Consider the following 22,039-nt stretch of genomic DNA (forward strand, 5'->3'; position numbering starts at 1 on the left):
TTGGCGAGCTTTTGGGCACAAACATCCTTCTTCAGGCATAGGGAGAATCTGCTGGTGTTTGTCTGCTCTCCCAGGTGGAATAGAAGCTTAAGCCAAAATGCAAAATGCAGGTCTGTGAAAATGCAAATGTGTAGCAGGGGACAGCAGAGGGAATAGGAGTTAATAGGTGTGAGAAAGGTAGGTGAGGGGGGAGGGGAGAATGTTGACCTGGTGATAGACTGTAGCTGGTAAAATGCAGTTAGGTTACCTGGGGTTATCAGATGCAGGCAGCTTATAATGTGCCATAAATCTAATGTCTATATTTAGTACATGACTTTTTGTATCTAATGGATGTATAAAATGAAGTTCATGGGCTTGTCTACAAAAGGTGTTTTGTAAATTCCCTTTGAGGATCAGAACTGAGAGATTGGAGAGTGGTTGTCTTGTGAGAAATGTGCACCCACAGGTAATTGGGTATTTGTGTCTTTGACAGATTTTCGGTGTATGTTCATTCTGATGCGCAGTTGTTGTTTGGTTTCTCCTATGTATTTTCCATCAGAGCATTCAGTGCAATGGATGAGATATGTTACATTTCTGGAGGTGTAAGATCCAGGAATGGTGATGGCTCTGTTGTGGGGTGTAGTTATTGTGAGAGTGGTGTAGATGTGGCAGGGGGTTTTACATTTCTTGTCCTGGCATGGTCTGGATCCATTAGATATGAAGAGTCAGGAGAACATTTGATTATTCCTATACTCTAGTATTCTCTGGTAGTGTGTTCAGTGCAGCTTCACATCACAGGGGAAAGTATGGGAAGGATTTAAGGAGATACATTAGACCCTGTGTGGGAACTCTCTTCATGGCAGTACACAGGGATGGGAATGAAAAAGCAGAGGCACAGATGAGGCCAGAGGTCTGCTACATGGTCTAGGTGCTAGGTTCAGGGTTTGCCCTTAGGGTTTGATTATTTTTCATTAGAATGGGAAGATAGAAAGACAGACTGCGGGGTGATTTTAACATGCTTATTGTTAGTGTTTTATTAAAGAAGCTGAGGAGAGATTGGCAGTGAGCAGGCTGTGCTAGCCATCCTAATTATTTTTAAATGATCATATGAAATCTCCATTTCCACCAAATGAAGTAATCAAAGACAAAGAGCTGCTATCAGGAAGACTAAATTAATAGTGATGGGACACTAAAGGTGACCAGCAAAGGAAATGAAAATTGGAACTGTTTCCTTCTATCTTCATTCTACAGTGTTGCAGATATGTAATATAAAAATAATGCATTCTTCTTCTTCTTGTATTTGCATTAGATATTCTGATTTTTTTTCTCCCTTGGAAGATATGCTGATTGGAAGACTAGTGAGAAGATGACATCACAACAAGGGGGAGAGAGTGGAAGTGAGTAATTAAGAGGGAGAATATTTTAGTCATCCTTTAAAATCCTTTCTGTTACTGTTTGTTTTTGTTAACACTTTCAGTGACCAATTAGCACTTTGGAGGATGAGCAGCCTTGTTAAGGAAGCCACACCTCGTTTGTTAAGGTGTGAAAGCTCCCAGTATGCATTCTTTGAGACAGGCTCCATCAAAACCAGGGAAAATCAGATACAATGTCCCTGATTTTTTTTTTCTACCCTGTAAGGTAGAAAACAAACAGCATGGGAGAGGAACTTTTTTTGGTGGGGGGGGCCTTCTTCATAGATTTCATAGATTTCATAGACATTAGGGCTGGAAGGGACCTCGGGAGATCATCGAGTCCAGCCCCCTGCCCAAAGGGCAGGAAGTCAGCTGAGGTCATAGGATCCCAGCAAGATAAGCATCCAATTTACTCTTGAAGGTGTTCAATGTAGGTGCTTGAACCACCTCCGCTGGCAGGCTATTCCAGACCCTGGGGGCTCGGACAGTAAAGAAATTCTTCCTTATGTCCAGCCTGAAACGGTCTTGCAGGAATTTGTGACCGTTCGACCTCATCATCCCTTGGGGCGCTCTGGTGAACAGACGTTCCCCCAGATCCTGGTGGTCACCCCTGATAAACTTATAGGTGGCCATCAGATCACCCCTGAGCCTGCGCTTTTCCAGGCTAAAGAGTCCCATGGCTCTCAGCCTGTCATCGTAAGATCTGTTTTCCTGACCTCTGATCATGCGCGTGGCTCTCCTCTGGACTCTCTCAAGCTTCTCCACATCCTTTTTGAATTGTGGAGCCCAAAACTGGACACAGTACTCCAGCTGCGGCCTCACCAAGGCCGAGTACAAGGGGAGAATGACGTCCCGAGATTTGCTCGAGAAGCATCTATGGATGCACGCCAGCATTTTGGTCGCTTTACTATCTTAAATCATGCCAAAGAAGTAAAAAGAGATGACAGTTCTTAAACAACCCTTCAAAGTGCAACTTTAGGCTGACCCTACAAACTTTCTCCATATATACAACTCCCAGTAAATCAGTTACTGGATCAGGACCTTAACGTGTTCCTAGAAATTTCATTTTTGAATAGATAGCAAAAAATTCCTCTTCTATTCTGAGGCTTTTACTCATTTTGTATTAAGCTTTTTTCATTGCCTTTAACTCAGTGTAAATTGAGTTAGAAATGTAGGATTTGGCTCACATGGAGACTACACGGTTACGTTTTTGTTTTTTAAATACATTTCAAATGTGAGGTAATAATCCAGATTCACTGCTTAAATTTGTTATGCTGCGTTTATGATTTGGAAAAATAGGGAGGAAAAATGACAAAGTCAGGGAAATATTCCACCTAAAATGTGCCCAAATTTGACTGTAAGTTTCCGTACAAGAAAGCCACCCATCTTTCTAAACAGCATGATGACTAGTTATGCAAACATCTTAACAGCTGCAAGCATAGTCCTAAGGCTGGTTCTGTAGCTGCAATATCATTCCACACATGGGAGATAATTATGAATCTTTCTAAACATCCAAACTGTTTAAGCCTTTTGAGAGAACTAAACTCTTCTGGGAGGATCCCCTTATAGGCTTTGTTAGTTTTTTTTTTAAACCTTCATTCGCTTTTTTTTTCACATCTGTGTATATTTTTTCAGTGAAAATGAGCCAAGAGCCCTGCTTATAGATTCATAAATTGTAGATTCATAGATTGTAAGGGGCAGGAAGGGACCTTGCAAGATCATCGGGTCCAGATCCCTGCACCAAGCAGGAAAGACAGTTGGGGTCAGGTGACCCCAGCGTGGTGACTGTCCAGTCTCCTCTTGAAGATCTCCAGGGTAGGTGATTGCAACACCTCTGGGGGGAGTTTGTTACACAATCTGGACACCCTGACTGTGAAAAAGTTTTTCCTAGAGTTAAGCCTGAAATGGTCTTGCAGGAGTTTGTGACCATTTCTGCTGGTTTTCCCCAAGGGTGCCCTGGTGAACAGTTGTTTGCTGAGCCCTTGATGCAAGTCCCGTCTCAGCCTTCTCTTTTTTAGGCTGAAGAGACCCAAGTCTCTCAGCCTTTCCTCATACAGCTTGCCTTGCAAGTCTCTCAACATATGGGTGGCCCTTCTCTGGACTCTCTCAAACTTTTCCACATCCTTGTTGAAGTGCAGTGCCCAGAAATGGATGCAGTACTCCAGCTGCGGTCTCGCCAATGCTGAGTAAAGTGGAAGAATCACTTCCCTGGTTTTGCTTGAGATGCATTGGTTGATGCATGCCAGAGTATTATTTGCCCTCCTGGCTACATCATCGCACTGATGCCTCATGTTCATACTGTGGTCTATTATTACCCCCAGCTCCCTTTCAGTCATGGCGCTAGTGAGTTTGGCGCCACCGAGCCTGTAAGTATGTTGCGGATTGTTCAACCCCAGATGGAGCACTTTACACTTTTCAATGTTGAACTTCATTTTGTTCCGATCTGCCCAACTTTCCAGCCTGTCTAGGTCTACCTGCATCTGCCACCTATTTTCAAATGTGACCACGCTCCCACATGACTTGGTGTTGTCCGCAAACTTGGCCAGTTTGCTCTTCACCCCCACATCCAAATCATTGATAAAGATGTTGAAAAGCATTGGATCGAGCATGGTCCTGTGGGACACCACTGGCCACTTCTCGCCAGTACGACACAGATCCATTCATTAGAAGTCTCTGGGCCACAACCAGCTTCCTACCCACCTAACCGTTGAGCAGTTAAGCCTGCAGTCCTCCAATTTTCCTGTGAGAACATCATGGGATACCAGATCAAAGGCCTTTTGGAAGTCTAGGTGTACAAGGTCAGCTTCCTCTCTCTTATCCAGGTGGCGAGTTATCTGGTCATAGAAAATGGGTTCGAAAGGCAAGACCTGCCCGTGACAAAGCCAGGCTGGCTGCTGTTCAGAATCCTACCTTCTGTAAGCGTAGCACACACAGACTCCTTGATGAATTATACCAGGATTTTCCCTGGGATAGAAATTAGGCTAATTGGCCTATAGTTGGCCAGGTCCTCTCTCCTCCCCTTTTTGAAGATGGGCATCTCATTGGCCCTTTTCCAGTCTTCAGGGACCTCCCCCAAGCACCACAAGTTTTGGAAGAGTTTCACCAGAGGTCCCACAATGACTTTGGCTAGCTCCTTCAGCACTCTCAGATGAAGTTCATCTGGTCCTGCTGACTTATAAATGTCTAACTTTTCTAATTGATCACACACCAGCTCAACAGCAACAGTAGGAAGGTGGTCATTTCCACCTTGCCCATTCTGAACCTTATCTATTATGATTTTCCCCTTAGTCTGAAGTGAAAATTAGGTGAAATTTTCTCCTTAGTCCCAGAATTTTCCCTTTAGTCCCGTTGTTAAGGCTTCAGAGAGTTGCTCACAACAACTTCTGAGCTTGAGAAAGACATCCTTTCACTCTGACAGTTGAAGGCCCGGATTCTACAAACACTTAAAGAATCATAGAAAAATAGGTCTGGAAGGGACCTCAGGAGGTCACTTAATTTCACCCCCTGCTCCAGGCAGGATTATCCCTGTTTAAGCCAGCTCAGCAAGGTGTTGTCTTGCCTCCTCTTAACTTCCATGTGTAGGGATACTCATCTGAACAGTCACATTCTGTGTCTGCTGTGTTTATGTCTAGCTTCCAGCCTGACATTAGGGCCTGTCTCCATATCACCTAGCCTGTAACATGATTCCCCCACTCCATGCTGTAATAGGACTGTTGCTCTGCAAGCAGGAGTTGTGTTAGAACATGGATAAGCCTAGAAGCGGCCGACAGGTGGGCATTGGCACAGGAGTACTTGTGAACCTTGTGCCCCTCAGACCCATTTTATACTTGGGTGACTTTAAAAACAAGGGTAGGTGAAATGGGGGAGCATTGTGGGGAGGCTAAAAGTACATCACACAAAGCTTTAGTAGGCTGCCCTAAACTTCTGTGAATCTCTGAATATTTAAACTGCAGTTAAACTACCACTTAGGGCTAACAGAGATGACTCCAAATTTTGTTAAACTATGTCACTGAACCCTGTCATAGCCTCCTGAAAGGCTGTAGCACAGTTTGGAAGCCAGGCCTGGACTCACCATTCACTTACCCTGGTGCCACCTGGTAGTAACTCCACTGAAACTGATGGCATTACGTGGCTTCACAAGAGTGGGGAGTCCAGCCTAGTGTTTAGATCCAGTTCTCTCCCCACCAGACTACCAGAGCCTACTTGTTTGAACTAATAGTAATATGGGGGGTTAGGGATAGGGAACCTCAAGTCCTAATCCTGGGCTGCATGAGTCTGGGACAGCATTTGTCCCAGATTTGCAGCATCGTGTAGGGGTCCGCAGGAAACGGTGGATTTCCCCTTGCAATCTAGCAGCATTCCAGCTTGGAAGAGGCTGCTTGGGGATGGGAGGGAGCAGGATGCAGGGGGCACAATGTGCATGTGCACACCCACACACATGCACATGGCTGGGAAAGAGCCAGGCAGTGTGCAGAGCAGCTCCCTGCAAGTAAGTTTATGGAGGGGAGAGAGTATGGGGGGCAGGGGTGGCAGACTGAGGCCCCCACGGTGTGGGAGGGAATGCAGCTGGGTCTGTGGGTGGTGCTCACCCAGGGAGGTGCATGGGGCTGGGACATGGAGTGAGATGGAGCCATGGGCAGCTTATCCAGGGGGAGCAGCAATGGGGATGGTGGCAGTGTGGAGTTGTACCCCCAGCTGCTGCTGGGTGGGCAGAGGGTGTGTGTCCAGTGCAAGACTCCCTGGGGAAAAGCATCAGGGTGGGGAGCCCCAAGCCTGCAGCTGGCAGCCCCCACCTCACCCCACTTGGCTCTGCTCTGGCCATGGCAGGTGCACAGGGGTGGGGGAAGGCAGGCGTATGTCCCACCTTTCTCTGTTGAAATGGTGGTCATCCTGCTTGCAGCAGTATTTCTCTGTTTGCTGCCATTACCGTTTAAAGCCTAGAGAAAAGGTCAGCAGCAGCGGAGAGGCAGAGACAAGTTTACCCCTGTGTCTGGGAAGAGACACTCTCCTGCTTGCAGAAGCACAGAAGCTCAGGGATGTTTTCCTTAGGACTATTCTGCAAGCTGAGAGATGAGCTGAAGTATTTGGTGCAGAGGCAAGTGAATAAGTAGCATCCCAACTGTCTGCTCATAGCAACAGCCTTGTATGACTCCACTGACCTGAGAGGAGTGGTCCCTGTCTGAGCAGAGAATCAGCATGTTGTGGAGAAAGGCCCTTTATACAGGCTTGAGCAGAACTTGAATTTCTGCTATCCTGTGTTCCTAGTTGCATTCCTCTGTGCAAAATGGGTGCACAAAGCTAATGAATCAGATTCTTCATGCCCTCCCTTTGGTGGTGATGTCTTGCACCTACATTGCACAGGTAGAAAGGTCCACAGTGTAGACTCTGTACCAAGTGAAATGCAATGGAGAATGAACCCAGGGTTACCAGATTTGTGAGCCCCCTGGGTTCCCATCCTGCAGAGCTCACCTACATCAAACTCCTGGCAAAGTCTGTAGGGAACAGCGAGCACTGAAACGTGCCACTGACTGACTAGCTGATTTTGAAACGTTCCAGCTGTCTGCTCTTGGCGAGCTGACGAAACCATAAGGTGACATTCAGCATCCAAGCAGTAGACTGGTTTTCTGTAGGTGTGCACGTGAGTTGAAGCTTGAATATCTGAGTGCCTGACCCAAGGCCTATTAAAGTTAATGAGAATCCTACCGTTGACTTCAATAAGATTTGGATCAGGCTCTGAGAAAAGAGAGAAGAGCCAGATACAGAAGCACACTTTGAAATGGAGGTTTTGGGGCTTCTTTGACTAAAAGAAAGTGGGGGGAATTGAAGCCAGAAGATCATTTGAAATGGCTTTTGACTTGGAGAATCAGGGCCTGAATTGCTAGTGTTGTTCCACTTATTTGCCAATGTACTTCCACTGAAAACAGCCCCTTTCTATTAAGTGGTAAAGCAGGGTCTTTTTATATTTGAGAGGAAAAGAGAGAAAAACAGAGCAAAAGACAAAAATTAAAATGGAGTTCTTGAAAATATATTTTTCCTTTGCGTTTTTCAGACCTAAAATTAAAGGCTGGTGAAAGATTGTGAAACTGGCTCAGTCCTACATGAATTCCATGTGAGAACCCTGCCTTGGGTGCAGTATGTCACCCAAAACCTGCAACCTTGGGCTAGCTAGCATATGAAAATCTGACAGTGAGAGTGATTATTTACTGACCATAAACAAAAGCAACACTGACCAGCTGATTTTCCGTGTCTAGGCAGAGATAAATGCAAAAGACAGGCAGCACAAATGGTGGACAGCAAATTAGATCTGCAGAATTCTTTTAGGTCGAATACTCTCAGGTGCCAAGTCTATTTGTAACAGAGGGGGGGCCAATAAAATACATGAGATTTTTTTAATCTGGCAAAAGCCAGCAAAACTGGCTTCTATGATAAGCATCTATTTCAATAAATAATTTCTGAACCAGGCAGAATCGAATGGATCTGATTTTTGGCAAGCAGGAAGGTTCATGTTAGCATGTGACATCAATAGAAGCTTTGGTTAATTAAGACCTTCTGAACCCAGCAATTTTAGTACCAGTTGGGACTTAATCTTTAATATCAGATCTCACTAACTAACACTATGAATATTTGGTAGTATTTATTACAGCATTAGAACATTTCTGTAATGCAATGAGAATTTTCTATTAAACTCAGACAACCAGTCAGAATATTAAAAGAAGTATCAATTCCAGATGCAAAATGAAAATAGTATTTCATGTGTTTGGACATCAAATACTAGAGTGAAAAAATATAGTCCTGAGATTAGAATTAAATTTAGGTGGAAAATGAAATGATTATGCACATTCTAGTGTATGTATTACTGATTTGTAACCTGTCCTCTAAGAGCATTTACTATTGTTAGGATTTAACAGTAAAATTCAGTTGTCAGAGATTTGTGCTTATAGGAACGTTTTATGTTTTTCCACCCCAGAAAAAGGTATGGTGAAAGAAGACCAAATGACACACAAATAATCTTTCCAAAAATCAAACAGGATCCAGAGGAGGTTCGAAACAGAAATGTTTTGAGTTTTATCATGGATCACAAGACTGATCTGAAAAGAAGACAGCTGCATAGCTTGACTTTATTGGATCAAATAAATGGCATGAAAGAATTGACACAAATGATAGACGTGGTCCTGGTAGCAGAAGGTGAGAAGTTCCCTTGCCATAAGCTGATACTGGCAGCTTTTAGTCCCTATTTCAAAGCCATGTTTACCTGTGGCTTACTTGAGTGCACCCAAAGAGAGGTAGTGCTATATGACATCTCAGCAGAGAGCGTGTCCATAATACTCAACTACATGTACAGTGCGGATTTGCACCTCACTCATCTGAATGTGCAAAATGTTGCTGTTGCAGCATACTTTCTGCAGATGGAAGACATTTTCAGTGCATGTGAAAAATACATGATGGACCATATGGATGCTTCCAACTGCGTTGGGATCTACTATTTTGCAAAGCATATTGGGGCAGAAGACTTATCTGATCAAGCTAGGCGATACTTGTACCGGCATTTTGCTGAGGTGAGCCTACAAGAAGAAATTTTAGAGATTGAAGCACAGCAGTTGTTGAACCTCATAAGATCAGATGACCTGAACGTATCCCGTGAGGAAAGCATCTTGGATTTGGTCCTCAGATGGGTGAACCACAGCCAAAAATCACGTTCAGAGCACCTTATTGAGCTCCTGAAGCAGGTGAGGCTGGTACTTGTAAGCCCCTCCTTCCTAGTGGAAGCTCGGAAAAGGAACACAGTGCTACTTTGTAATTCTGAATGTCATACTATGATTGAGAAGGCATTGGAAACCATCAAGAAAGCCAACCAACCCTCTTTCAGTCTTCGCTACGGCATGGAGACCACCAGCCTTTTACTTTGCATCGGCAATAATTCCTTGGGTATTAGATCAAGACATGGCAGCTATGCAGATGCCAGTTTTTGTTATGCTCCTGCCACAAAAAAGACTTACTTCATTTCCTCTCCAAAGTATGGGGAGGGTTTGGGATGTGTGTGCACTGGTGTTGTCACTGAGAACAACGATATTATCGTGGCGGGGGAGGCGAGTGCTGCCAAAATGTCTAGGCAAAAGACCAGGAACATTGAAATGTATAGGTGTGTATCCTCTAAATGGCTAATTGTCTATAAAGTTTGACCCTAAATCATGCTTCTGGGAGCAGAAAGAGGCTACTGGAGAAAGCTGTCTTTCCCCATATGCTTGTACAGAGATTTCAGTTACCCAAATCAGTTTGTCAGAAAGGACAGTACTACTGTCTCCATGAAATGATGAAGCCTCTCCCATACATAGGAGAAAATCCTGACATCTTTACTCACAAGGGAAAGCCCATTCATTAAGGTTCAATCTTTGTGTGTTGAAGATGAGCTAGATTGGGCCTTCCATGCATTTATGTAAGCCTCACCTTTCCCTGACCCAAAGCATTGGTGGTCTGCTAGTATTTTCTTTCCTAGTTCATTCCTGCAGGTCAATTATTTACTAATGGTGCTGATGTTTGAGCTGTGGGAATGATTTAGGGATTTGGTCACACATGAATCTATGCCTATCATTAACAGTCCTATGCAGATAACTCTGAGGAGGTAAAATATGATAAAGATAATGATGATGATAAATATTTCAGAGAGCCTCACTCTGTTTTTATCCAGTTCTTACTCAGACAAACTGACATAAATTAGAATGCAAAATTTTCCATATTAAAGACTGAGTAAAAACTGAAGCCAGCAATGCCAAATGTGAGTATCTAAATGTAAGCTTCCAAATACATATTTAAGCACCTAAATCAAAGCAGCCAAAAATTTTATAGGGGCTGAGTATTTGTGGTTGCCACTGACTTCAGTGGAATTCAGCACATACAAATATAAGGACATCCTAATGAGATTCATTATTTTCCAACCATGTGCCTATACTTAAAGCCTTAAACCAATATTAAACCCTGTTCTAAGACTCATATCAATCTGTGAGTGACTTCTATACAAGTAAATAAATGCACTGAATTCAAGGCTAGAAATTTTCTTCTCTGTTGAAAGAAAAAATGTTCTTCCCATTGTAAAATTATCTAAAGAAACAATGAAACAGGAGGAATCTGATTTAAAAAAGAAGTTGCTATGACTTTTGTGAGCTGCAGTGTTTCTAATCTGGGGTTTTGCTACAGGTATTACCATCGGGGAAACCAGTCTTGGGAAAGTTTGTGCACTGCTCAGTTTCGTGAACTCTATGCATTGGGCACCATCCATAATGACCTCTATATCATAGGAGGCCAAGCCAAACTGAAAAACCAGTATTTGGTCACCAACTGTGTTGAGAAATACTCCATGGAGCAAGGGAGCTGGAGAAGTGTAGCACCTCTTCCATTGCAACTGGCTTGCCACGCTGTGGTGACAGTGAAAAATAAACTCTACGTGATGGGAGGCTGGACACCCCAGGTAAAGAAATGCTATGTAAGAACTAACTAGCAAAGCTGGGCTTAGTTTTTGTGCAGTATAACATCATGGTGCTTCTTGCATGGTTCAAATACAAAGGGAGTCTCAGAAAGTGATGGCAGTTTTGAAATAAAACCATTGTCTGTGCAATGGAGTGGGACACTACGTACCAGTGAGGAATACCGATGTACTGTCATCAAACACCCAGCATTTACGACGACTTTGAGAAGTGACATAGTTCAGTAAATGACTGTCGTACACACAATGCCATTGCTTTTTGAGACACCCTCACACTTGAGGGATAACTGACAAAAAAAAGTCACACTGTCCTCTGATCTCTTTAATATGAGAATCAAACAGCCCTGAAGAAATAATGTCCTTGCTATATAAATTTTGATGCATGTGTCACATCCCATAAAAGGCAGTTGTCTGAAAAACTTCACATTGAGGCAGACTTTAAAATGCAGCTGTCTTGGCATGATTTCACTCACCTTCCATTTTTATATAGTCATTGGGATCACCTTGAAGTCCTTGCTCAGTCCTTAATCTAGCAAAATGTTTATTAAAAATAAACAGTGATGATATTTGATGCTTGCCTGGCACTTTTACCTCACCACATACTATGGAAAATGAATTTCTCTCATCCTTCCCAGTAACTGGTACTTTTTTCATCTTTGCCTCTTCTAATTATTAGAAAATAGTTGTGTTAAAATAAGACATACGTCCTTATTGGAGCCTAAGATGCAACCTTGTGAACTCTGGTAAATCTGAAGTTCAAGAAGTTGCAGAGCTCAGCTCTGTTTCTCAGGAAATTGTTCCTGATTTTGGGTGCTTTGGATTTTGATGAAAAATTAAAATGTTCTATGGAAAAAATAACTTTAAAAAATAGCTCTGATGCAAACTGAATTTTCCAATAACATGTTTTGATGTAACATTTTTATTCAGCTCTATCATAAGTATCTTTAGTAACAGCACAAAGAGAACAACAGCAGCAAAATGGATTGCTTTCCAAAGTACCATTCCCCCTTTCTAATTCCCCAGTGTGAACGTCCTTCCTTAAAGTGGTACTTCTTTTGTTGTTGTTGTTGCTCAGTACAGTTTAATTTTAGTAAGTCAAGTTGAGACTCTCTCTGGCTTGAAAAATTTGCTATACTGTATTTGGGACATTTGTAATTCATATCATTGACTGAAGGATATTAAAAATAGTGTCACATCTCCTTGGTTTGGGATGCCTTTGAAGAAATAAATCTTAAAAGTATTTAAGACCAAATTGTGTGCAGCAAACATGATTTGCATCTCTTAAAATATCCTGAGCACAGAAGTCCCCAAAGAGACCAGAGAATGATCAGAGAATAGCTCCGACAGAAACAACCAAAGACACCTTCTCTTTATTTAAAGAAGTAAAATTTGAGAGTATCCTCAGTATGGAAACAACCTGGTTGTAAAATGCTAGAGTGGGGAGGATTTTTGTATAACAAAGATTCTAAGTGAGACACCCAGTTTTATTTAGCCATCTCCCCAGCAGAGACTGAAAAAAGGAAAAGCAGCTGGAAAGCTCTTGCAATGGATATTGAGGCAAAATGGCAAAAATAAAGGCTGCTGTGAGACACATGGGAATTGACACCTCCCAACAACCCTGGCTGTGACAACTCATGGGGGCATGTGATGATACATACAATAGCGAGTGCATTAGCGTTAATTGAAAAGAAGCTATTGCTGTGGAAAGTAAGAACCTGCTTATACAGTTCGACATTAGCCTCAACACAGAAATAAGGATGTTAAGACCAACACTACAGAAATAGGATGGTGCCAGATATACTAGGACTTACCTCTCAGGTTGTGTATGAGGCTACAGTGCTGTTGCAGGCACAATATAAAACATATTCCACAGGTCAGCTCAGGAGCTGTCCTTATATTTATGCAGTACCAAACACCCCATTGTAATAAACAGAACTACTAGTATAATATCGATATAGTGACATAAATGTATATGCCAGTTCATAGAACATAGATAATGTCACATTCCCTTCCCACTGGGACCTTATCACTGAAACAAGAAAAGACAAACTCAAGACAGGATGTAAAATAACAGTTCAGGAGAAGAAGGGCTTGAGTCACTGCAGCATTACTTCATGCCTGCATTGATATAATGTTTCCCTGACATCAGTGGAGTTTTAAACTGGAGCAGAGCAATGAGAGTAAATTAGACCAAGGAAACTTGGGGTTGTTAATAATAAGAAGGGTCACTGAGGGCTGTGTGGAATTTGGCTGATGAGGACAGTGGGGTGATTCTACCCCCCAGAGGTGGGCTGGAAGGAGGCGTGAAGTGGAGTGAAAAGTTTTCCATGCAGAAAAAGCAAAGCATAAAAAAGTGTCAGTATAGATGACTTCCATTATCTGGATTCTTATTTCTCACTCGTTACCTTAGCCTCAAGATGCCTGTACCAGTGATTCTTAACCAGGGTGTTGCAGTGCCCTATGATGCCATGAGATCCTTTTAAGGATGCCAGGGGGTGCCACGTAGTATTAGCACTGTGCAAACACCTACACATTTCAAGTGGAAATCCGCAGTGTCAAAAACAAAGACCAGTTGTGGTCTTTCTGAGTTCTTTGCAGCAGAAGAATGGCTCTATTGTTTTCCGTAGTCAAAAAATGAGTGAAAGCTACGAGCTGGCATTTTCCAAGGGTTGCCTTGAAGTTGAGAACCACTGCTCTATACTAAGGAAAACAACAAGCAAAGAAAGGACTGTAACAACTTTGTGAGTATGCAGTAGCAATCCCTCTACCTCTCTTTCTTGCTCACCTTTCATTCTGAAATCTATCAGTCTTCCCCCAAAGCAGACAGCTTATATTTAAAGGTGCCACACTCAGGAAACATAATCAGAGCTGGAGTGCCTATATTTTATCAGAGGAGGAGGAAAAAGGGAAGATTAGGAAAATCAGGCAAGTAGGAGTGACTAGAGATGTCATTAAAGGTGCAAAAATGTAGTTGTAAGCTAAAGACACTCCCTGTGCCTGAAGAAGGGCATTTGTACCCAAAAGCTTGCAAAGAACATTTTTTTCCCAACTATTTAGTTGGTTTAATAAAAGATATCACATTTAACTAAATAAACTTTTCTGCCTAGTTGGGAGCTAGGAAGTTGTCATTACAACTATTAACTGGAAATATTTAGCAATTGTGCAGCTTGGATGTATGTGGACTGACTAAATTAACAGATATTAGTTCAGCATAAGTAATGTGTACGTGAAGCTCTTAGAACAGCCTTCCGCATGCATCATTGAAACTCATGGTGCAGCCCAAGTAAGAAAGTAAATAGAAATTCAGTCTTCAGCAGAAGAAAAAAATGTCTTGAAAAAGGTTTTCCCTTTATTCATATGGCTTCACAAAGGCCTTGTAAAAGAGCTATGTTCTGTCAGAGCTCAGTCCATAGATGTTTTGTTATTACTCAAATCCTTGACTCCATTGCTATGGAATATAAATGCACTTTATTCATCTGCCTTCTACAGTGTACTTCCAGCCACAAGTCATGGGTGCTGTTAAGTCGTAGTGAGTATGAATCACTTCACAGCTATAATTGATGTGTTTATGTTATTTATCTGCTCAGCTGTCTGCTGTGATTAATTGCATGCAGGCGTGTGCAGAGGGCTCCAAATGTTGTATTATTATATGGCTGTCATATTTCATACAGATGGATCTCCCTGACGATGAGCCAGATCGATTAAGTAACAGAATGTTTCAGTATGACCCAGGCCAAGACAAATGGACAGAGCACACCCCAATGAAGTACTCCAAATACCGCTTCAGCACAGCTGTAGTCAACAGTGAGATTTATGTCCTGGGTAAGAGGAAACAGATTTTTAACAGATACTATGGCCACTTTTTATTTTTCCCAGCAATTTGCCTCTGTGAAATGAAATATTTCACCCTTTTTGTTTTGTATGGTTGGGGCAATCCATGTTGGAGCAAATAGATTGCAATTTTTTTTTCTTGTTCATATCATCATTCCTCATATTCTGAACTTCAGCTAAACCAGTTGTATGAAACTTTAATGTTCTGGTTTACTGCAACGATAATAATACTTTGCTTTTCTTTAACACAGTCCTGCTGAGGATCGCAAAGTGCCTTGTAAATATTAATGAATTAAGAATGACCACCCAGTCCTTGTAGGGGGGGAGGGATGATTAGCATCATTTTAGAGATCTGGAAGAGTGAAGTAATATGATGAAGGTTCATGTGAAGTTTGGCAAAGTGGAGAATAAAATACAGGTCTTCCAGTTAGAGCCAGGCAAAAGTTTTCCAGTAACTACTACATTCACTGAAAAAACGTAGTTTTGGGGAGAACCAAAACTATTTGTGAATTCAGGTCAAATTTGGTGAATAAAAAAAAAGAAAACATTTGGAAAAGTGGGAATGTTTTATTCTGAACATGTTCAAAATGAATTTAATTTTTGTTTTGAATTTGAAATGTAGCATTTTGAATTTGACTTGCATTTTTAAAGAGGCATGAGAGTGAGTTAAATAATACCAGAACTTTTTGATTGATCTAAATTGAAGACATCTGATTTGTGTGGCCAACTATCAGACTGAGTAGTCCATTATCCACACAGCTGTACTGCCAGTTAAAAACCTTAGAAACATGACCATTCATCTTTACTTTGGGTACACATTTAAAAGTCACGCATGCACTTTGTAAGTCTAGCAGACATCTTGGAAGACAAAGATATATAAGTGATTTGTCTGGAGAGAGGATGATGGTTTCATGCAAAAAAGAAGGAAGAAGAGGGAAGGCATTCCAGGTATAGGAAATGACCAAAAAATGTGGGAAAGAGTCACCTTGCAAGGATAGAAGACAGCAAAAAGGGAAGTAGGAGAATGAGAATAGAGCTACAAGCAAAGCTATGACTGTGCAAGTATCTGGAAGTGAGACTACTGTATCTGGTGTGGAACACAAGAAACAGTGTATAGAAAGTCTCCACAAGAAGACACCAACATGAGGTAAATGTCCTTAGATAGTAGGATCTGAACATATATACTACCCTGCATTTGTCTGAGTTTAGAGACTCTTTTCTCCATTGGAACTGAGTTGGTCCCATGGATGTAGCCAGAAGTTAGGGTCAAGCAAGTGTGTATAGGAAAGAAAGTTACACAAGTAGAAAATCATTATTGTCAAAGGTCCCAAGCAGGTGAAGGTCAGCATATTGTCACATAAAGTTAGCTGTGGCTATTTAATTCAAAGATACTAGGAAATTACTAAATATGAAAGTGACAGATTTAAAAAAAGGGCGGGGGGCAGAGGGGAACTTGAAACAGGCTGTATAGTAGGCCTGCAGCAGCAGAAATAGCCATGAAGAAAGGATTTATTCAAGTCTTTCAGTAACAAGTACACTGAGATCAACACCAAGAATTCTGCAGTGACACAAAAGAGACAGGGAGGGAGAAAAAGAAGCCATCTCGGGATGCATGTGATAAAACAGATTGACAGTCTTCCACACAGTGGAGGTGCTACTGGAAAACAGAGAAGCTTTCTGAGATGAGGGTCACTAGTATTTTACTTGGTCTAAATTTATACACGGCAAGAAGTGTATCAGAGTGAAAGGGAAGCAATGTATATGTTTGCTAAGAGGGCAGATCCACTCTGAGAAGTGACTGTAAAAATGGCATCATGAAGTTCTAGGTCTTTCACGGGCTTTGAAAGGAGATTTGTTCATTTTTCAAGCAATATTTTGCTATGTACAGCTGTCAAACTCAGCCTGGGCTCTGTGCTATGTTGGGTTCTTTCTTGCTTGCCAGTCAAAACTGATCATAAAGATTCACTAGGTAGAGCTATGTTAACAATTTTATCGATGATGAGTGAGGCAGAAGAGAATCCTGCTCCCTCCCACACCTTTCATACCCCTACCTGCATAGCCCCTGTATGAACAGTCCCATGGAAGTCAGATGGATCCCTGATGTAATTTCATATTGGACCCTTTTTTTGTCTCTAAAATAACCAATGTGATTATATAACTACAGGGATGCTCCAGTGGTATAACTAAGGCAGGGCCTTCTCACTGCCTCTGTGCTTCACAGCTGCCCTGGGCACTTAGATGCCTTGTAACATCTCTATGCTGATGTCTGATCTCAGATAAAATCCTAGAGAATAGGGCTGGAAGGGGGTGCAAGAGGTCCTCTAGTACAGTTTATTTAATCACTTCTGCCTGAACCAACCTAGATAAATATTTGTCTAATCTGCTTGTAAGAACTTCCAAGGATGGAGATTCCACAACCTCCCTAGGTAGCCTGTTCCAATGTTCAACCTCTATTATAGTCAGTCAGTCCTTCCTAATAGCCCACCTAAATGTTCTTTGCTGCCATTTAAGGCCATTATTTTTTGTCCTGTCACCTGCAGACAGAGAGAGTAGTCTATCACCATCCTCTTTATAGCCACTCTTCAGGAACTTGATGACCATTATTAAATCGAATCAGCCTTCAGTCTTCTTTTCCCTGGACTAAAAAATCCCAGTTCTTCCAACCTTTCCTCCTTGTAGGTCATATTTTCTAGAGCTATAATAATTTTGATTGCTCTGTGTAGTTCTGGAGGGACTGTACTGAAGTGAGGTGATGTAAGTGCACTGTGTATGTGTATTAAGTGATATCAGAACCCGCCCCAGGGAACAGATTAGTTGAGAAAAGTGTTCACTTTCTGCAGTCTTATTTCTGCTCTTATCCACTCTGTCAGGTCTGTCTACACTGCAGAGAGAGGTGTGATTGCCACAGGTGTAAGCAGACCTATGCTAACTTTGATCTAACTAGCTTGTGTACCAGTTGCAGAGAAAACATGACGGGATGGGCTTCAGCCAGAGGCTATAGGTACTTGCTGAAGTCGGTGCCATTGCATCTTCACTGCTCTTGGTCCCACCTGTAGCTAGATCAAGCTAGTGTAGGGATATTTCCAGGGGCTTCGGTCACACCTCTGACTGCAATGTAAACCTTCAGTCGCAATTGCTATTTCTTAGTCTGGTGCTCGCAGCACCCATATTGCTAAAAAAGAGATAAATGCTTGTATTAACAACAACAACAAAACCACATAAAAAACCCCAAATGACCTATTTCTGGACAAATTGTGCCTTGGGCTCCAAAATGTTAAGCCTGCAGAAACCCCATTATGTCAACAGTTACAACTACTTTCTATCAGCGTAACTGAGGCCTTGTAATTCCTAACAGTAACTGACTGAGAGTTGTGCAGAAAAGACTGAACTGCTTTCCAGCTTCCCTTGTAACAACAAATCTATCCTCCACAGAAGTCTGATCTTAAAACAGGTCAGAAACAGCCTTAAAGTCACCAGGATTCGGAGTCTCATTCTGTCAGTGTCACAGATGGTCTCATCCCCAGCACTAGGCTCACACATGCCAACTGCAATTAAAATCTTGCTCAATAAGATACATTCCAAGGTTTATTTGTGGCGACAAGTGCTTGCTGCCTAGTGAATTCTCAGGCTGCCAAATGGGTATAGCCCTCCTCTCATCATCACCAGTTGTGATAGTGTCCTCACCGGGCAGACAGACAGCTCATGACATTGGAATGAACAAGTTAAAAGCTTTCTGAAGCTGGATGGGGCAGCACTTCACCCTAGAGATGACATTAGTGGGAGAATGAGAAGGGGAAGGTCTGGAGCTGATGTTGACAGACCAAAGAATAGCAACTGCCATGGAAGTGGTAAAACCCAGAGCAAGCTGCTCCATGCCATGGATCTGTGGGACATAACACCGATAAACAGGGATGTCAAACCCTTGCAAAAGTCTGACAATGCCAATTTGTTCCAAAAGGGAGATTCTGGAGATTATCACTAGCTCTGAAGAAGTCCTCATATATGGTGGTCCCACATCGCTCAGCATGGCTAGAAGACCCATGAAGATCTGTTCAATTGGCAGCCAAGGTACAGGAGATAATAACAAATCCAGAAAGCTGGTTAGGAGAGGTGTAGCTGCACCTCCTCTGGCAACCTAAGCTTTGTTCCCGGGGCGGAGAGTTTTCCCCTAATGGAGGGCATTATATATCATGTTCGTTCCTATTTTTGACTCCCAGGAAGAACTTATCTGGTGTGTGTGTGGGCACATCTGATTCCCAGCAGGGCTTCATACAGCTTCTGCTCAAGGGGCACTGAACCATCATAGCCTATGCAGGCCTTGTCTGGGCCTGGCTTCCTGCCAGCACTTCTGTCTTTTCAGGCTGTCATCTTTCCTTGTGGTCTCATCAGTGCAACTGTGGTTGTGGTCTTTCTTGGAAGGACAGTGTCTCTAAACCCTTTTTCCTTCCTGGAGGGTTGATTAGAAAATCCTATGAAAGAACAGCATTCCTTATCCCTGAGTAGTATAAAAACCAAACAGAGGATACGTGTCTTTCCTAGAATAAATACTCAGCTCATAAGAATGAGGCTACAGGGAGCCTGGACTTAAGGCATTACAAGGAAATCCAAACTTAATGAGACTATTGGGTCTTAGAAGCAAGTTCCAGGTCTTTCCGTGTGTTTGTACAGCCTCCAGGTCAAGGGGGCCTCGATCAGGTTTGGGGGGGTGCCTCAATATACATAACAATAACTGAACTGAGCAATGTTCCTAATTAATTTCTTTAATATAACTCTGCTAATGCATGAAGCAAAATTTATGTATGGGATTGCTTCAGCTAGAAGGCTCTAATGGACTTTTGATATGTAAGTCTAGAATTCACCCTCAGTCACATGGGTGTAAACCTGTGGTAACTCTATTGACTGCTGTCATGTTGTCCCAGATTTACATCAAACTGAGTTCCAGATCTGGCTCTTGGGCTGTCAAGGGTTAATTTCTGAAAAGTCCTGTTGGGACAGAACCTAGGCTACACAGGCACTGCCCACAAATCCTAGGAGCTGAGCACACAGCCCATGGTAATCAGCTGCTCTAGGACTTTTGCTGTGAGATAATCTGGGTCTGAATATGGACAATTTCTTTTAAATGCCAAGGAAGAGATTTCTTCTCTAGACTAAAACCCCCCAGTTTTTCCAACCTTTCCTCCCTTGTAAGTCATGTTTTCTGGACCTCTAATAATTTTGGTTCCTCTATGTAATTCTGGGCTGTGCTGAAGTAAGGAGAGGTACTTGCACTGCACATCTGTATTAACGGAGATGAGAACCTGCCCCAGGGAACAGATTAGTTGGTAGGGCCTGATTCTGGTCACACACCTGTGTGACTCCTCTGAATTCATTGGAGTTATTCCTGCGTCATACAGATGCCAGGGACAGGAGAAATAGCTTCTTACTGTCTGGGTGATCGGCTTGTTCATGGAACTGGTACTGTGAGTCTTTTATCAGCTCCCCTATATTAGAATGGGCTATTTGTCAGATAATGTTCCTAGAGACTCTTATGCTCCTTACATGGCATACATAAACCTTATAAGTAAATGAACAGCACTTCCTGAGGCTCCAAATCCTTTCTCCTATTCAGCCATTTGACTGATCTTAGCTCTTTCTCTCCATATTTTCCCAGGAACATAACTATATTCGTTAGAAAGCTCAAGAAAGAGCAGTATTGTGTTCTTAATGACAGAGCCAATTGAGATAATTTGGAAGAAAACCAGATGGGAGGGCTCTATTTAAGGTCACGCATTCTAATCTCATGCTTTAAAAAATCAAAAAAGAAGGTCTTTGCAGCTGAGGCTGTGAAAACTCATTACAACCAATGGGTAAATGAGGGGGAAAAAAGACCTGCCAAATGTACCAGCTTATACTAAAACACTTTCAAAGGAACTACAGTGTGTGAAATATAGGCCACTGGTAAAAGGTATTGCATCACTACAAGGGCATTAGCAGTGTATTGTTTTTCTGTTATGTAATCCCTGTTTTTATAAATAAGAACATATAGAAGGAATTAAATGAGAAATCCTATTAATAAAGATTTGGGAATCAAAGAATCTTTGTTTATCCTCCTCAGCCTGGCATCCCTCCTCATTAAAGCCTAGTTTCCCCTGAGCACTTGCTGAGAGCTTCTTTTTAAAGTTTTAAGCAGTTAAATGAGGTTCAATTAAATTCTGAATGTCTCCATCATAAAATACTGATTTGAATGCAGTACTCAGGGGTCTCTGTGAAGGAAAGCTTGTGTAGGAGTAAACTGGAAAGAGAAATTTTAACTTTCATGCTCCAGTATGAACTGTGCCTTTGAATAAATTATGCTTCTTCTAAAGTAAACTTGTCTATTCATAAATACATTCACTTCCTCCAAGTGGAAAATAACAGGCTTGCTCTGGATTATACCTCTTTATCCCTTCCTGAAGTGACATTGAGTGGGTATTAATGTAAGAGCAGAACCATGAATGACAACTGCAGCCAAAAGTTCTTTCCTTCTGGTCAGAGACTACCCAGGAGTTGTGGGAGAAAGGGATGCTGGAACCCAAAATCGCTAGCTGTGTGATGCAGGCATTCGTTCCCTGCTCCTACTACACCTTTGGTCCCCTCTTGCTGCCTGCCATATTATATCATCTACTTGTCTCTGTGATAGTTAAGGATGGCAGCACTTCTCCATTTCATCTTTATTGCTCCCTTATTTCTCCATGAAACCAGTTGTGCAGCCCCCAATTTACAGAGAATGAGTGAAAGCCAGGCAATGCTAAGACTGTTATCTTGTGTGCTGTTAGGGAGTAACGAAGGAAGATGCTATGTAAGAGATTCAAAGTGTTGAATCCATTGTGTATGTGAAAGATCATTTTAATAGTGAATTATTTTACGGAAGAAAAGGGAGAGAAAGATTTCACTTGCTCATTGGCTCATCAGCTCTGTTTCCCTCCCCAACCCCCCTCTTTTTTTTCTCTTTGATAAAAATTGAAACAAGGATTTTTCACTGATTGCATTTTGATCAAAGGGCTTGTCATGGTTTGGAGGCTTGACAGCCCCCAGTTGTGAGATTTTAAGTAACCTGTCCATTTAGCTGGGCTTATGGGCATCCAACTTGAGGAGTCAAAGGTCTGATGTTCAGAAGTGCCACATACCCACTACTTTCACAGAAGTTGATGGACTTCATGTAAATTCATTTTCACTGAAAATCAGACCCCAGGTATATCAATTCAAAATTAGCAGCCACAAGTGAAAATATAAGCTGAGGTCACAAGGCAAGTCAATGGCACAGCTGGGAAAATCTCATTTCTCTTGGTCCATCTCCACACCCCTCTCAAGAGAGCTATAT

At 42.2% G+C, this 22,039-nt stretch overlaps 1 protein-coding gene across 1 annotated transcript in view; it reads left to right on the forward strand.

Annotated features, from left to right (window-relative positions):
• The first annotated feature begins 1,293 nt into the window (after positions 1-1,293).
• The window catches only part of KBTBD12 (kelch repeat and BTB domain containing 12), a 46,022-nt gene continuing 25,276 nt past the window's right edge, over positions 1,294-22,039 (forward strand). Inside the window, exons 1-4 of the mRNA XM_019536842.1 lie at positions 1,294-1,376; positions 8,359-9,531; positions 10,584-10,854; positions 14,541-14,691. Coding sequence (XP_019392387.1) covers positions 8,462-9,531; positions 10,584-10,854; positions 14,541-14,691 — 1,492 coding nt within the window. The 5' untranslated portion in view covers positions 1,294-1,376; positions 8,359-8,461. The remainder of the gene's footprint in view (positions 1,377-8,358; positions 9,532-10,583; positions 10,855-14,540; positions 14,692-22,039) is intronic.

This window comes from Crocodylus porosus, unplaced genomic scaffold (assembly GCF_001723895.1).
Source record: "Crocodylus porosus isolate Cpor-Errol unplaced genomic scaffold, CroPor_comp1, whole genome shotgun sequence".
NCBI lineage: Eukaryota > Metazoa > Chordata > Crocodylia > Crocodylidae > Crocodylus > Crocodylus porosus.